Raw genomic sequence first — 18,658 nt, forward strand, 5'->3', positions numbered from 1 at the left:
GATGATTTTTGAGCACAAATATGTTCTCAGCAATAAAAAATGAATACATAATAAACATAAAACTTGTGAAAGAAAATGTGACCAGGTCAAATGGTTTTGGGTGGAAATTTTTCCAACAAAATCCCTGCATAAAGGGGCTCTGAGGATCACCCAGACTCTAATTGATGGCTGCCTCGAGCATGGTTCTGATCACTATATTTCCAGTGTAGCCAAAATTGAGAATTTGGTGAACCATACCTCTGGCATGGTGCATTGCACAGGGGATGGCTTTACCTTTAATGAATATAATTTCTCCTAGCCTTAACTTTTCGTTGATTAACATTTTCCCTTTTAGAGAAGTTTCTTGCATCTCCTCTTTGCATAATTTGGGAAGAGACTCAAATATCAATCTCTACATTTTGCAGGCTAGCTAGGCTCTGGTGTCTGGACACTCAGCCACTATAATCTTCTGTGGAGCTTGTGTTTGTCCTTCCATCTTATCACCATTCATCTCATCTTCGCGATTAGCCAAAGTGGCAGAAAAGCAAAGCAAATTCAATCAATCAATCTTTGGATAATGCAACGTGCAAAACCGTCCACTTACTACTGCATGTCTCAAGTGTTTCAGAGGGAGCGTTGATGGCTGGACTAGGCAGTACAGCAGGGTAAACATTACCACTTTGTGCATAGGGACCAGAGATTTTTTTTTTGTCCTTGTTCATTTTGCCTTTCCGCACTTCTGTCCAGCCACTAGAACGGTGGAAGGGGTCAAAATGACCCCTACCTTTCTCATTCCTTTAATAACTATCCAGTTTTTCTTATTTCTTCCTCGAAAAATTTGTGACTTCATAATTCTTTGTCCTTTTTAAGATGGTATATTGAAATCTACAAAATATTTCTTTCTGTGAAATTTCATGTTACCCCCCTAGAACAGTGGGAGAGGTCAATTTGACCCCTGTAAAGTTTCATATATGTGTGCTGCAATATCAGTGTTAGGCTGCGGTTCCTGTCATAACCATGTTCCCACTTGCCACAGTTTACATGTTGTCTTGTAGGTAGCCTTCTTGGACAGGGAAGGACATCCCTGAACATGTAGGAGTTTCTTGTGGTGAAATGTTGCATATTCTGGAGTCTTCAGTTGTTATAATTTTTATTTGTAATCAAAATGTATCACAAACCACCTAAACACTTTCATTATAATACGTAAAGCACAGAAAATAATATAAATTAAAAATATATTCCCATTCTAAAATAATTAGAATTTTAAATGCATTTCTTATGAGGGATCAAAATGACCCCTTTCCGCCGTTCTAGGTGGTATCAGATCCTTCGCCGTTCTAGTGTTAAGTATACTAAGTCCCACGTAACCTATAGATGGAGTTTACATTACCTCTGTAGTCCATTTTGTTAGTGGTTTCGCCACTGAACCTTCCTCCATCGGGAACGTAGTTGTCTCGTAATCTCTGCAGCTGGGCTTTCTCTGCATTTAAGGGGGGCTGGAAGCTGTCCCTGTAGATGGTGTTCTTCTGGAAATCCTTGCCTCGGGAAATTATATCTCCAGCTCCTTCGTGTCTAATCGGTTCTGCTTTGTCACACATGCAAGGCCCTCGGTAACTGCAAGCAACAATTTTAATATGATGCCCAAAGAAATTGATACAAGAGCCTACAAACTAATTGAGGGGTCCTGGGTTCGATACCTGGTAGAGGCACATAGTAGTTTAGATCCCACTTCAAACTGTAGGCCCAGTCCAAACAAAAACTCAAGATAAAGCATAACTTTTACCAATGCATCATTTCACTGAGTAGCAGAACTTAAAGGTTCAGTTTTGGCATGTACTAACTTATTTGCTTAAGCTTTTGATACATCATGTGGCTTCTTCAGGAGTTAGGACAAGAGTCAATGTGGCTGCCTAGCTTTTTGTTTATTGTGATATGGTTGTCATTTGTTTATCTGGATTCCACACAGAAACACTGCATTTTTTTGGTAGTTCTTTCCAATAATAATTGCTGTCCTGCATGTTCATTTAAGTTTTCTGATGTTTATGTTTTTAAAATGGCAAATGACTAGGGCTGAGCCGATGCTGATGTATGGGTATCTGCATCGGTGAGTACCGGTTGATTTTCTTTTGCTGATACTAAATATTTTCAGTGGGTAGAAGAGCGGGCAAAGGCAACAGCTCGTCTCAACATTTGTCCTTTTTAAAAGTTCGTTCACCCTTCCTAGTGACAGATTGGGAGTCCAGCACAGGAAGTTCCATAGATTTTCCTAGAAACACTGGATAAACCTCCACCCTCCTGGGAAGCAGATGGCAAGATCAAAGGCATGGGTAAGTGAATGCTGAACCTAAACATGACCATGAGGGCATGGAACTGCTTAGTTAACGCTGTAGGAAATAAACCATTCATTGCCAATTGCTTAACCTTTAAACAGCCAGTGGGTCATATAGGACCCATAGAAAGTATAGGCGAAAACAACCAATGGGTCATATATGACCCATGGTGCTGATTACAACATTCACGTGCTTTTAGGACCTTCATACTTGTATGCAAGGTTGTAAACACTGACAGATGTTGAGATAAGACTTTGAAATGTCATGTGGAAGAAAACTCTAATATGCAAATTAGCTATTTTTAGCCAAAATACAGGATTGTACATATTGCATCATACTTCAGCCTGTATGAGGACTAGAGACTTGAAAGAAGTTTCCCTTTGTTGCCAAAGGTCTATTCTTTGAAAACAATGCAAAAGTTTGCACCCTTTTTCCAAAATAACGGGAAATTTGGGGACTTGGCCCCTCCCAACCCCGTTTTTCTCACTTGGGCTTTCTGAATTGTACGCGGTCGCGTGCTCCGATGTTTTTGCTTTCAAACACAAGTTATCCGAAGTAGATTGCTCAAATAGTCTCCGAGATATAACGTTTTTCTGAAATAAGTGTAAAAATTTAAAAATTGCATGCAAAGGCCGCAGTGAGAAAGGGGTTACTTTCGAAAACCGGCTCTGCTGTTTAAAGGTTAAAGCTCGTGGTGGTAAGATAGGTGGATGTTTTTAACCCCCCGCTGCACTAATGCCAGGTCAGGTAGTTGCAGAGTTCTTGGAAAAGAGGGATGAAGGTCACTGAAATTAGCTTTGTATTATCTACATTCAAGTGCGAAGGGGAATCAGCAATTTATACTTATCCTCTTCACTCTGTCTTTCCTGTGACTGTCGGTATCGGCCAATGATGGCTATTTATTTCCGCTGAAAGCGGAGTGGTTAGCACATCGCTCTACGACGTCTGGATTCGAATCCTGACCTGGGCATGGATTTCATCACTCATCCCCATCTTTGCAAATTAGCCAAAAGTGGCACAAAAAGCTAAGTAAAATAAAGCAAGTCAATCAATCAATAATTTCTGCGGAGATTAGATTGAGAACGTATGGCTTTGAATGACAGTACTAAGAAAGATAAGCTAATCGGGACGACCTACATTTTAAAGTGGGACCCGTACCACTAAGTGCCCTCACTGAGTATCGAACCCGCGATCTATTGATTGATTACAAGGAGACTGCGACACCATCGGAGGGGCCCCTCTAAAGATTTATAATAATGTACATAAAATATTTATCAGGAATTTTACTTTTCATCAAATTGACGTACCATCATCCTTTTTGTTATTCAATAAATATTCTTTTATTTTTTTTACTTCTTTGACATACATTTTCCTTGCCATGACTGTTGTTTTTACACAAATTTTAGCAGTCTTAACGATACATAAGCCAGATGATGAATATTTGCTGTTTTATCTCTGATTTTATAGCATCTTTTTACTATTTATGTAATAAGAATATTTTTTAGTAGAGATAGAAAGAACAAAATAAGTATTAAAGTTGTCTTTCCTCAGTTTCTTATTCTGTGGTTGCATACAATAATACTCCATACGCATCTGAGAAATCAAGTACTAATTAATTAATTTTCATGTTATTACAAATAATTATATTAATGTATTAAATAGAAACACTTTTATTATTATATTTCTGAGTCACTTAGCTCGGAATGGCTCCCCCAAATTATATATTTCTAAATACGTGCCTAGTGATGTGACGAGTTAGTATGACTCTGTAACTAGCCTTTGTTAGTTTGTACTGAAATTATACAAGTATCGGCATCGGTCATGGTATCTGCAAATGGTGGTATTGGCTCAGCTCTACAAATGACTATTTTACATTAAGTTCAATTGGTCCTTTTGTATGGGTCAAACAAAAAGAAAAAAACCAAGAGCCTGTAAATGTGAAGGTGGTGATCATGCTGGCATATGACTACCAAAGGGTTATTCTTGCGTGCATTGTTCCACAAGCGACAACATTTATGCTGCCTAATATGTTCATTACCTGGAATATTACCTGTGCCTGCTGTTAGGTGAAAGAGACCATATCTGCTCCAATCACGAAAATCGTTACCCATTGTCTTCCATGACAATGCCATGTGCCATACATCACTTGACGTGAAGAACTTACTGCAGAAGTGGAGTTTGGAGCTGCTAGAGCACACCCCCTTACTCACCAGCAAGTATGAGTCCATGCGACTACAAATTATTTCCAAGAATGAAAGAACCACTACAAGGAAAACACTTCTGACATCCACAGCATTATTTCTGGCATAGCTTCGCATGCTATCACAAAATGATGCACTCAGCAATATATGCCACCTGCCAGATGTTCTTACAGCAGCAGATTATATCAAGGGATTATAACACTTCCAGGTCAGTCACTTTCGTGTTTTTTTACATACCAAATATTTTTGCCACTTCAAGGAAAATGACCCTCGTATTTACAGATCATATGCCCAAATTTCTTACATCTGTTCCACCTATGTAACATTAGTGGTGAAGTCACAGCAGACAACAGGGCACTATTTGAATCCAAACAAATGTGACACGTGTTTTTCTCTTAGTTAAAAGCATTGAATTTTCAATTGGAAGGGTTAGCTTTAATGACTGTAACAGCAGTTATGAAACAAAATTGCTGTGTGTATAGTAAGTACATCCATGTAGAGATGAGTATCACACATACCTTACAGAGTATAAGGTAAAGAATAACTGGGGTAAGAAAATCATGCATTTTTAAAGAACATCTAGACATTCCAGTTCCAAGCATAGCCGAAGCCAGTCCAAAGCTCAGCCGATCTCGGGTGCAGTTACACTGCTGCTATGGATGAAGGGAAACCTGCAGCCTCACGTGACATTGGCTGCTGGAAGCCCATTGGCTGCGATTCCAGATTAGACACTGTTAGGAGAATTCCCTCTATTCCTTACATTCTCATCTGTAAAGTATGTGTTACATGTAGACGTATTCTCCAAAATCTCATCTTGACATTGATGTACTACACACATAATTTGATTTTGTGACTGCTGTCACAGTTTTAAAACTTACCCCTTGCAGAGGAAAACCCAATGTTATCACATAAGGCAAAACCACATGAGAAGATTGCTTGGACTCAATCTTGCAACATGACTCACACTATCATCCATCACCCCCTGAAAAAGTCACATTCTGTGCAATAGTACTGATGTACCACTAGGTATCGTATGCGACCACACACAGAAACTGCTGATTCACTTTATCACTGTAGCATGCACTTCTCTGTGTAACATTAAGGGTCTCTGCATACTGGATCTCACCTTGACTTGTATATCGTGTTCCCTTCCATGGCTCTATCTGGAGGCTCATACTGCCTCTTAAGGGCCCACGGTGGAGTGTCTTGGGGTAGAGTGGGCCACTCGATGAAGTCTGTCTTCTGTGTGGTGTCCCCTTTGAATCTTATGGTTGGAGACTTATAGCGCACGTCTGGCTTGAAGGACTGGGATGGATCAAACTTCTTCATGTCAGGCCCTCGGTAATCTACACCAGCTGTTGTTTCACCTAAACAGTGGAAATCAGAACTTAGAACTTATTCTCGTTACTGGCATGGTTACAAAGAGGGATATAAAGCAGACATGAGAGACCATATCAATGAATTGTGGGAATTATTTTGCTACTGGGAGCAATGTATATTAAGTGTGAATTTTGCCCATAAACATAAAAACAATTTTTTTTTTCAAATACCAATTCAAAACAATAACACAGGTCTACAAAAAAAATATTTTTTTTTTAGTTGCCAAAGATTTTTGAACGAATTTATGGTATTTTTGTTGTGCTGAATCTGAAAATAATAACAGTTTTGAAAAGTTGGCTCTAGTTCTTGAAATACTTGATATCCTTCGATTTTAAGTTTAACTCAATAAGAGCTACAGGTGTCGACATGAAATAGGGCATGGCTTTTATTTTAGAATATAAAAATATTTCTCTAGCCCATCCATTGCATAGAATATATTTATTAAAAGTTCGTTTTTTCTTTTATTTTTGAGTTTTATTTCTATTGTTGAGGGGAATGAAACATGCGTTCTTGATGAGCAGGCCACGTAAATGGTTCTGATTGATTGTGCTGCATTTGTGGTGAATATTCTCTGCAGAAACAAAGAAAACCGTCACTAACTTTGTAACGGAAGCATATCTTGCATATTGAAGTAGTTTCTTAAGTCTTGGATAAAAGTGGCGAGTGTTTCATTACATCCAGAGATCCTTTCATGAACTGAGCATTGAGATACTAAAAATGGTGATCTTTGATGGGTCTCAAACTCGTAAACTCATTAATGATGCAAATCTCTCAGATTTTAAGAATGATATTGAAGCTTCTACATGATTCAGTTATGTCTGAGTTGTCAAGTTGTCAATTACTTCTTCGGGAATCACAAACACGAAAACTGTGAAGAACTGATGCAAAACTTGCTCACAAACTTCAAATATTTTGTAATTAATATCAGCATAAATATAAATTTCTTCCAAATCCACTTTGACAGTTTTCCAGATAATCTTGGTGATTTTAATCGAAGCAAGGGGAGAGGTCCCACCCAGATATAAAGGAGATAATGGAGGAAATATTTCAAAGCAGATGGGACAGATACGAGAAAATAGATCAATGGTGGCCATTAGAAAGGGTGTGGAGGACATTTCCCACCCACTTTTTGCCTCTGCACTATGATCTCTTAATGATAAGCCGTGTCTACTAAGAGACTAAACTGTCCTTGCACCTGCCCCCTCCGCTGTCCCAGTTTTGGTACCCTATTGTTGCTAGTGTGGCAGATTATTGCTGGGATCTTCAAGGTCATTGTTCCGACACCCTACACACAAGAAAATCTCAGAAACAATGTTTTTCTCATCATTAAGAGTGATTAACAATGAGATCTCATGCTTTTTTTATGTTTTTTAAAGGACAGCCATTACTCAAAAATAAGAGCCAATTTAGAAAAAACTGATTTCATATTTGAAATCACAATGGCAAAGATACTCTAAAATGACCATAATTTCGTTGGCAATAAAATGTGTGTTTACCAGTATAATCGTTACAATTTATGTTCATCGGTTATTTCGTATTCAAGAATAGTGGCTAAGTTGTTTTTTTTTTTTATTAGCTTGACATTTGAATTAACTACACAGAATTGGAAAGTAACGCAATGCTGTGTTATAACATAACTGAGGTTATACCACTAATTGCAACACATTATTTTTTAACAGTAACGATCATCACATTACTTTTTAAAAGGGACAGTCATTACTTTACTCTTTTTACTTTGCTAAATTCAGAATGGTAGTTTCACTTATCAACCACTAGCCTCGTAACTGATAGTGATGTGCAGTGAGGGGGGGGGGGGAATGTTTGTATTATGTATGCATTAGTTTAAATTCCTTATCTCTATATTGTATAGCAAAGTAACAACTTGCATAATGCATTCCTTTTTTTTTTGAATCACCTCCCAACTTTGACTATACATGAATCTTGTTGCCTTGTAATCAAGGGGGGTCTGGTTCGATATTGATGAAGCTGTAAGTCCAGTCCCCATTAGCCTTTCTGTGCGTAAAATGGGCTTAAAGAAAACAAACATACATTTTCTCTAGTTACAGTTTCATCGAACTTGATAACTAGCAATTACTCACCTGCAAAACGTGCATTGCTAGTTTGGAGATTGTCATCTGGGATATACTGAGGATTCCTCTGTATTGGCTTCGGCCCATAATCAGCCTTTTGTGTTGTGGTGTTAGCCATAGGGCCATCACCCAGGTGCTTCGTCACCGGCGGATAGATTGGGTTGGTCTTTTCTGCCTGCCAAGGGCGATAGTCCACCTAGAACAGAAGAAGCTTTGTGTACTGAGAAATAAGGATTGTTTCATCTTTTTATTTTTCCTCAGGTCTCCTGAATGTTCCCTATTTACAGAAACTGTGATTCAGAAGGGAAGTTAGAGATGTACGGGATAATGTTGTAGTGTGGAACCACATTGTAATTATGTATTCTTAATAGATGTTTTATGATGAAAGGTACATATTTGGCAGGCATTTAAAATACTTTGGCACATTTTCATCTACCTAATTCTAACATTATTTTGAGTTTGGTTGTCTTCAAGCTAGATGTGACATTTTTTTTTCACTTTTTACTAATTGCATTTAAATTAATGCTGATTTTGTAATATTTGTAGAATCTGTCATAATTACTAGAGGCATGCACATATTGTTTTTTTACGAAAATATGAAATGTGAAATAACATGCAGTAATGTTCATTTTTCATGTTTCTGAAAGGTGTGAGGTGGGTGCATTTTTCTATTTTGTCACGAAATGAACTACAAAATGGGAGAAACTCTTAAACACAAAATAGAGTCTATTGGCCGATGCAACATATTCCGAGATTTGAATTATCCTGCGAGTTATGCAATTCACAGAAAATTGGTTAATTCTGCTGTAAATATTTGAGAAGCAAAAATTGACCCTTTTATACAGGAATAAACTTGGTAAATACATAAATGTACTATTAGAAGCGATATGTTTATTTTGTGTAATAAGTGCAGTTTTTAAATCAAATTTAGGATTATATTCACAATTTTAAAACCAAAATGTATTTTTATATACCACTTTTGATCAGATTTTTCACCTCTATAACACCAAAATTTTATTTTATTTACCACTTTTGAATCCAAAATTGACTTTTTTTGTACCTAAATTTTGCTTTTTTATTTACCAAAAACATGTGCCCTCTAGTAATTATAAATGGGACTATTATACCATGTCCTGTAAATAGCATAATTTGCCACTGGGTACTGTCTAATCACAGATTAGATGGTCTTATAATCTATATATGTATAAACCAGTGGCGTAGCATGGACATTTCGGGTGGGAACGCCAAGTCCGAGAGTCGGCCCTTTCTTGCTTAATAATTTACTTATGGTATTAGTCGCCACAGGTATTATTTGCCTGAAGTAAGCTGGGTTTTCAATAAAACATCATCATTGCATGTTTTAGCTAGAAAATTAGATGCCACAGATGTTTTGAACTCTGGTGTTCTATACCTTTTTTTATATCTTTCTGCATGACGCAAGTCATTAAAAACCTACCTGAATCACAAGCGCCTCTGCACAACAGTAGACGTCATTGTTGTGGGCGATCCAACTACTGATTGATTTGGTTTATTTTACTTCGCTTTTCTACCACTTTTGGTTAATTGCGAATATGAATATGAGTGATGATATTGATGAAGGGACACTGACAAAGAACACCCGTGCTCACGCTGGGATTCGAACCAGGGACCTCTGTGAAAAGCAGAGTGGATGATCCAAATATCTACACTCTACTGACGTAACAGTGCCGATTAGTAATTCAGACCACTGTTTATTACATCTTGAGAATGCTGATAAACATTTTAAAATAATTTTCTTCAGAGACCATTCGATGTTAAGAGTTTTCAAATGAATGCTAAACATTTCCATTCACACAATATTAAGTAGTTAGATAATAACGAAAAAATACAATAAAAAAATAATAGTTTTGCAGGTTAAGTGGTAGAGCAGCCACAGGCTGAATTTCTATCACGAGGACTTCAACTTATTTGACAAAAACTGTGTTGATCTTTTAGTTTCTAATACACATCGCTGTTCGTGCGATAAAAAAATATACAATGCAGTGGCCATTAAGAAGCAGTATATTCGAGATTGGTAAAGTTACGTCAGTCAATATTGCGTATTGTAGCATCACATAGCACGAGTTGCATGAGCGCTTAGAGCGAAGAACCGGGTAGGAATTCTGCCGCTGTCGTCTGCTTCAGAAGGCAGGAAGGGTCACATGAACCAATCACGGTAGACCTCTCGTACGCTGGCGTAAGAGAGCCCATTTACGCGCGTGCTGTAGAAATGGAAGCTTTCCCTCCATAAAGACAGCAAGGAATATAGGAGTCCTGTACGCCGAACCTGCTCGGCGTCCGGCCGGGAAAGGCATTGGAAAGAGATGCTAGAACGAGTGTTGAGAGTGAAGCGTTGCAAGCGGATCGCGAAAAATAGCCATTATAATGCCATGAAGGTCAAACATATATGAAATTAGTCACGTTTTACTTTATAATCACAGCATTTAAGCATTTTTGAAATTTTAAATCTGGGAACGCCGGGCGTACTATAATGCTACGCCACTGGTATAAACAGAATTTGTATATAACCAAGATGTACACAAACCCAGTGTTCGAAGTGGGCTGGGGTTCATAAAGCATTCCCTCACCATATTGATCCAATACAAGCATACCCTCCCCTCTTATTCCTAAAATTGGCTAGGAATTTTCACTTTGATCACTGTAAAAACAAATTAAAACGCTGTATTTCTGTTTTACAAATTTCTCATGAGTCTCAAGATATAGATTTGATCACCTTCTGATGTTAATCCTTCAATCCGTGATGTGAAGAAATTTGTAAACCATTAACAATATGTGGTTCCATTTTTGTGTCATATATATCGAGACTTCTTTTTATTTGTGATTGTTACTTTTAAAATGTTCAATACTGAATCAAAGTCAACCCTTATCCATTTGGTGCAGTTATAAGTTGAATGTTTGTGCTAGGCATGGGACAGATTAATCGGTACTCTATTTCTATGGGCCAATATAGGCCCATGTCAATTGTCAAAAGTCTTTGATACAAACTTGGATCTAATTTGTATGGGTTACATTATTAGGAAAGCCTCTATTCATACTTTTACGTAATACTAAAGGTACAGTAACAATCCACACAATATGCAAATTCTAATTCGAAAGTACTTGTTTTTCACTATTAGCTTACTTGGTGAGTGGTGTCTTCTGCGAAATTTGCATCGGAACGCTGGATATTGTCTTTGCGCCTGAATGGCTGCTGGCGAACTTGACTCAAGTCAGCCGGCACGTAGCTGTCTCGGTATATAGTGTTGCTGTCAAATCCTCTTCCACCTCCAATTATGTCTCCGGAATCTTTTTGACGGAAGGGTTCAGCCTTGTCACACATACACGGTCCACGGTAACTGAACATGAAGAAAAACTTTTGAAGGGACAGACATATCGTACACGATAGTAGTTTAATATAATTTTCCAAATCCTTGTTTCTTTGGGTTTATTTTTGTTTTGTGCAACTTGTGTTTCACTAGTCCAACTTGGATTAATGAAATGCACACTTCTTCAATTCATACTTCAGAATATTAACAATATCTTTAGTATGTTTTTGGACCTGTAATTGTTCTATCCACAGAGTATTCTTCAGGTTGTCCATAGTTACTTTATACTTAGCACATAATATAATATTCTTTCTATAATCCTGAGTTGAGCATACATTTTTGTCCACATTCTATCCACAAATTGGGAATCTGTTCCAGTGCTTAGGTAAGCTGGCATTTTTCAGTATTGGGATATATACGAGGGTTGTTTAAGTCCAACCTGGAGATTGGATTTTTCAGAATAATAGAACACATGAAAGAAAGAGATGCCTTCTATTACTGAATGGGGTTACCTGCGTAAATGTGGAACAGCGAGCATGTTGTTAAATATCTTGTGAATGAAGACACGAAAGAATTGAAATCCATTGACAACTTCAAGCACAGCACCGTGATGGGACTCTTGGCCATAGAAAAACATTTGGATGGTGCAAACAATTGTCCAAATGCTTTCTGTTATTCTGAAAAATCGAATCTCTGTTTGACTTGAATGCCCTTTGTATGTTTATGTACATTTAAGTTTATTTTTCCTTATTTTATCTAAATGTGGAAAATAAGATCCGTAGGATGATAGTTAGTGTTCATTTCCAAAGTAAGTGGATTTTAAGGCATTCTTTTACATGTGAGAAGTTCCTTTTCCCTTGCATGTACATAACATAATCTTTTCCCATGGTTCTGCTTTTTTAAAGCTTGTTTTCATGTTTCTGGCTTCGTCAAGATAATATAACATTAACCATACTGTGTCTTGCTGCCATATTGTCTTCAACAGTGTAATTTTTAAATATAAATCGTTCTTTTACTAAGACAAATTCCATAAGAGTTGCATATGGAAGAAATGTATCACAGAGAACTTGTGAAAGCTTGTAGTGATGAAGCACTTCCATATCCAGTGTGTTTTTTGTGGTTTTCAGTGCCTCATAAAACCTGTTCCAAGTACCAGTACTGGTCATCCTGTTAGTACCATGTCAGCCAAGTGGAGACACTTCCGAGGAAAGATTGCTGGTGAAAGCGTAAGAAATTAACAAGTGAAATGGATATTTCTCCCACATTGGAGTTCAGGATCCTGACAAGTGAACCGAAGATGCATTAAGTGGCAAGCAGATGGGTGTCTTACAAATTGACTAATGTCCGAAGATATGACCTTGCAAGGATTCATTTGGCATGCTACAGAGAGGATGCGGAAAGACATCGAATAGTGGCAGTAGACAAGGCATGCACATGAAGTTGCAAGCCAGAGAGGAAAACCCAATCAGCAGATACAAAGACTGCAAAAGTTCCAACAAGCACCCTGCAACATAAGGTCATGCTTATTGTTACGTGTTTTTTAGGGTTTCCTACTTTGTCGCACATTGCTGAAGGAATCTACCATGAACAGTAACTTATTGGAGAATCATCTTCATCTGGCAATACATCAGAAACAACCAACACTTCTGGCAAGACACCCAATAGTGCTGCATGACAATGGAAGATGGCATGCTGTTAAATTAGTGGGGCAACTGCAGTTGGAAAGTACTACTGCCAGATTAAAAATTATTAGAGGCACATATTTTTGGTAAATAAAAAGGCAAAATTTCGGTACAAAAACTGAGTCAATTTCGGGTTCAAAAGCGGTAAATAAAATAAAATATCGGTGTTATAGCGGTGAAAAAATGGATGAAAAGTGGTATATAAAAAGACATATTGGTTTTAAAATTGTGAAAATAATCCTAAATTTGATTTAAAAACTACACTTATTCCACAGAATTAACATTTCACTTCTAATAGCACATTTATGTAGTTATCAGACTATTAAGTTTATTTCTGTGTAAAGGAGTCCATTTTTGCTTCTCCAATATTAACAGCAGAATTAATCAATTTTCCGGGAATTGCATAACTCTCAGGATAATTCAGACCTCGGAAGGTGTCGCGTCGGTGAATAAACCCTGAATTTTGTGTTTAAGAGTTAATTTCGCTTTTTGCAGTTCATTTCGCATTATTTCGTGACAAAATATGGTCACAAAATGCACCTCACACCTTTCAAAAACATGAAAAATTAACACTACAATGTGTTTTTTCAAATTTCGTTTTTTCGTCAAAAACGAAATATGCATGCCCCTAAAAATTATGGATACTCGAGTTTGGATTCCAATTAAAAATTAACCAATAGACATACATAAAAACAAGTTCCATCAACAATTCACATTGCAAAACTGATTTTATATAGATTTTTATTCAAGGGAGCAAAGATGTATGTGGAACATGGGAACACCTCACGGAGTGCCAACCTGCCGTTTTTCACGGTTCAAATGATATTGCTGTGTGTGGTGTTGCTACGTTCCACGAATATCTTTGCTCCCTTGAATAAAAATCGGTTTTGAAAACAGATGCAAAGAGCTTCAAAACAAGACCAATAATGTATTTGTAGGACTAACCAATACTAAGAAAAAGTTGTTTCGCAAAATTGATGATAACGGTTTTTTTTCAAATTTTAAAAATCTGAAAATTAAGAATTGTGTTTAAATTTAAAACCTTTCTGCCTACTAAAATTCCATCACAATCAGACCACCAGTTTTTTATTTATGGAATTTCAGAGAGAGCGATCATTTGCAAACCTAAAAAATGCTTTTTTCTTTTGTTCTCATGACGATAAAAAAATATAGGGCATACTCGAAAAAAATTGGTTAGCATAGATTAATGCAGAATTGAATAAGTTAAATTTTGATGGAACTCGTTTTTATGTAGGTCTACTGGTTAATTTTTTATTGCAGTCTAAATTCCAGTATCTCTAATTTTTAATCCGACAGTAGAGCACCCTCTCCCCCCAAAGTCTGGATATGAACCCTTGTGGCTATGACCTGGTTTGGAAGCTAAAAGATCAACTACGGGGACATCCATTTAAGACCATCGATGACAGTGCCAGCTGTATGGTGGTCTCTCACTGATATGCAAACAGTTCCACTGATAGCCTGATAAAATTGCCAGCAATTTGGTAACATGTACTACACTCAGCCGGAGACTATTACGAAGGAATGCCGTAACTTTGCCCTCCACAGTAATGTAAGTGGACAGTTATGGACACGTAATCACTTCTTTTGAAATGATCTTCATATAAGTTTTGCATTGGAACTGCACCATATCAATCTAACAGTTTTTTCTTTAAATTATGTATAATTTGACAATTGAATCACAAAATCCATTTATCTGCCAAAGTGTTGTGCAGAATCTTTGCGAACTCTATAGGACATCTGGACTAAACCATTATTGATGATTAAATTTCTACCAATACTTTCGGCTTGGCTTTAGTTAAAATGAAACACTCAACCCTCACCTTGTCTTATAGATGGTGTTCCCGTCCATTGCCTTATCTGGAGGCTCATATCGTCTCTTAAGGGCCCAAGGCGGAGTGTCTTGGGGTAGAGTGGGCCACTCGATAAAGTCCATCTTTTGGGTGGTGTCCCCTTTGAATCTTATGGTTGGTCTCTTGTACTTCACATCTGGCTTAAAGGATTGGGATGGATCAAACTTCTTCATGTCAGGCCCTCGGTAATCTACACCTGCTGTTGTTTCACCTATGGATTTGAAGAATTAAGTCATAATTTGGACCTGCTCACACTGCTTAACCGTGAGAAATATATTCATCAAATACAGTGTCATAAAAACTGGGAGTGTGTTCCACTGGACTCCATATTGAACCCCAGACATTTTTTTCATAAAAATCTGAAAGAACACTCATTTCTTAACTTTGCCTAACAAGCTAAACAACAATGAGGTTAAAATTTCCAAAGGTTGAGTTAAAATTTTTGGATGCGTCTGCATATATGGCTATTTTGCACCCTTCTAAGCATGTGAAGAAAAATCCTTCATCTAAAACCCTTACCTTGAAGTTTAAAAAGGGGTGTAAAAAGCCCCTTGAGAAAGGTTAAAAGTGCAAGATTGTAAAGGGATCTGCACAGAGGACAAACACAACACAACACATTAAAAAGGTAGAGAGGCTACCTTAGAGATAGTGGAAGAGACCAGCTCTACTCAAAAAGCTAAAAACATTTGGTAAAGCACAGTCTTCTTCTCCCAACATAGATGATAAATCGTTGGGAAGGTTAAAAATCTGTCTGAGAACAGTAATTAGCACATACTAATAGAATTGGCACATTCGAGAAGAATATGACGTAACCTGCTGGCATTTCTAATTGATGAGCTTTATATGTGACTGTTTCATGACCACATTCCTCATGGCCGTGTGGTCTAAGGTGTTGTATCTTGGTCTCCAACTGAGGGATGGCGTGGGTTTGAGTCCGCCTGTGTATAGGACCGGTGGCAACCCACCATCGTGGGGAAATTGGGGAGCTACGAGTGAGTAGCATAACCCGGTCTCTGAAATCTACAACGGTTGCGGGTTCTACATGCTGACCCCACGTCACCCCATTACTAGTTGAAGATCTCCACACCTCTAGGTAGGATTGTGGGAGGGAGCCTGGCAGTTGGGAAATAGCCCAAGGCCCTGCCACGGGTTACTATTTATTGTTCATGACCGCATATGGATGTTACAGTGATACAGTGCCATAAAAACCAGCGATTTGTTGCACTGAACCCACCCTCCCTATATTTAATTTTAAAGAAATATTAAAAAGAAACTGAAAGGACACTTATTTCTATTTTTGTTCCATTTTGAATTTTATGTTGTCCTCATAGTGCAAAAAATACTAAGGCTGCAGTACATGCCCTTGGGATTCTATGTATGGGACTGATCAAATAGTATTGTAACAATTGCATGATAAAACATACATCTCTATAATGAATAAGAACATTGTCTTGGCATCTTCAAGTAGCAAAGAAGAAAATATGTTTTGACTCCCAGTGAGGGCACATTTCAGTGTTTCATGCCCCACTTAAGCTGTAGTCCAGTCCTGCCAGCAACAACAAGGCCTTGACTTATACAGATAAGAAACAAGCATTTTACTGCCTAGTTACAGTACTTTTGAGCGTCATAACTAGGGCTGAGCCGATACCACTTTCAACCATTACTGATGCCAATACTCTTCCTGATTGCCACTGATACCAATACTTGAAAATTGCAATAATTAAAATTTATTCAAAATATTGACCAATATTTGTGTGTAAATATTCTTCTCCCAATTATATGCATCAATTTACAAAGAAATTTGCTTTATGATGAAGAATTAAATCAGGATATTAAAATAGATGTTAAAATGTTTAAAATAGTCTTTCGTCCAAAATTGTTGCAAAATAAAAATGTTTGAATTTTGCATAATTTCTAGGATAATTAGATTAGTATACATCGGTATCGGCTCAGTCCTATTCATGATAGAGGTTTCATCTTTTATACATCGTATCATTCAAATATAAACATTAGTTCTTACCTGTCATTCGAGCATTGCTTGTTTGCAGATTGTCATCTGGGTGGTAGGGAGTCATCCTTATGAGAGGCTTCTTGCAGTAATCAGCCTTTTGGGTTGTCGTCGACTGCATTGGTCCATCTCCCAGGTGCTTGGTTGGAGGGGGACGGATTGGTAAGGCCCTCTCGGCCACCTGCCACTGCGGATGCATGTATTCATCCTGGGGAAAGAACAGTACATTATACCTCAACTGAGATTTTCAATCTGATGCCAATTCACCAGTAGATGATAGTATTATCTCCAGTATAAACCACAGATACATGCCATTTTAAATGCAGAGTCCATGATCTTATGTGGAAGTATTAAAAAATCCATAATTGAATTGGGTAGCGAAACATATTGCTAAAAAAATTAAAAAATTGGGCTTCCATTGATGTTATATATAGTATCCCAATAATTACGTAAATGAATGGTAAAATATTGTGTGCAAGCTTAGGGTGTTTTTATGCAGCACTGACAGCTTTTGAAGAGAACACCAAGGTGAACAACTTTTCTCATTGAAGCCTTATTTTGTGTAATGCTACAAACCATTGAAAAGCTGCTTTAGTTACATACATAACTTGATTGAAAATACTAAGTCTTAACAATTTTACCCTGGATTGAATTTTAAATTGTTAGAATGATCAAGAACTAGCACTGGTGGAGTCCCCTACTTTATAACATTAATGCAAACTTTTAAGAAAATGTCATGTATGTATTTGTGATTGTGTAGTGGTTTCTGCACAAAATTTCCTTTCACATTCCTTATGTACTAGGGATGGGACCGATCAATCGGTACTCTATTGGTATCGGCCGATATAGGCATATCGGTTTATCGGTAAAATTACCGATTATTTTACCGATCCGATATATCGATTCTGCCATTTTGTTGTAATTTTTATGGATAATCTCCATGCCCTACTTTCTAAAAAAGTAAATATCTAAATATTCAATTTCTTTTTCACTGCAGTCACCTTGAAACACACATTTATTAAGGAGGTCAATGAACCTTTCAGGTTCTTCAAGGATCATTTCAATTTTATATCGGATCGGTAGAATATCGGTTATCGGTATCGGTAAATTTTATATCGTTACTTTATCGGTATCGGCCAAAATTTCATATCGGCCCATCCTTACATTGTACTGATATAAGAACGATTTCATTTCCACCACTTTTCAAGAATCCACTTCACGTATTGTTCTTTAGGCTACTTTTCTAAATAATGTATAACATGTCACTCTCTATGGGATCCCTCTTTCACTGTTAATTATGCCTTAAACAAATCACTGTTATAAATATCGAGGTTCATTGGTATCGCATATTGGAATTACTCAAAAGTAGGGCTGAGCTGATACAGATACCGATGTATCAGTATCGGAAAGTATCGGTTGGAAATTATTTACTGATATTTTGGTTTTTCACAGACTCCACAAAAATGCCTTGTGACTATTTTGCAAAGTGTAATTATCCTAAATTCGAAGTTTCTTTTAATTTTGCTCCAATTTGTGTGAAACACTGATTTTAAACATGTAATTTAATATTCTGATGTAATTCTCAAATATTTAAAGCAAAAATCCTGCTAAATTGATGCATATAATTAGTTTTTGTTTTAAGTCCACTTGATGTGCAGAAAGGCTAATCCAGACTGGACCTACAGTTTAAAGTGGGATCCAACCACTATGTGGCATATAATGAGAGTGTAATATTTAAACACTAGCATTAATCTAAATTTTGAACAACTTTAA

At 37.2% G+C, this 18,658-nt stretch overlaps 1 protein-coding gene across 1 annotated transcript in view; it reads right to left on the minus strand.

The window, feature by feature from the left end:
• LOC145983926 (uncharacterized) overlaps positions 1 to 18,658 on the minus strand; it is a 30,148-nt gene that overhangs the window by 3,723 nt on the left and 7,767 nt on the right. The window contains exons 8-13 of the mRNA XM_083117093.1: positions 16,898 to 17,093; positions 14,848 to 15,088; positions 11,141 to 11,354; positions 7,990 to 8,176; positions 5,637 to 5,877; positions 1,370 to 1,593 (exon numbers count right to left, since the gene is read on the minus strand). Of these exons, the coding sequence (XP_082973219.1) occupies positions 1,370 to 1,593; positions 5,637 to 5,877; positions 7,990 to 8,176; positions 11,141 to 11,354; positions 14,848 to 15,088; positions 16,898 to 17,093 (1,303 nt within the window). The remainder of the gene's footprint in view (positions 1 to 1,369; positions 1,594 to 5,636; positions 5,878 to 7,989; positions 8,177 to 11,140; positions 11,355 to 14,847; positions 15,089 to 16,897; positions 17,094 to 18,658) is intronic.

This window comes from Lepisma saccharinum, chromosome 1 (assembly GCF_977018435.1).
Source record: "Lepisma saccharinum chromosome 1, izLepSacc3.1, whole genome shotgun sequence".
NCBI classification, from domain to species: domain Eukaryota; kingdom Metazoa; phylum Arthropoda; class Insecta; order Zygentoma; family Lepismatidae; genus Lepisma; species Lepisma saccharinum.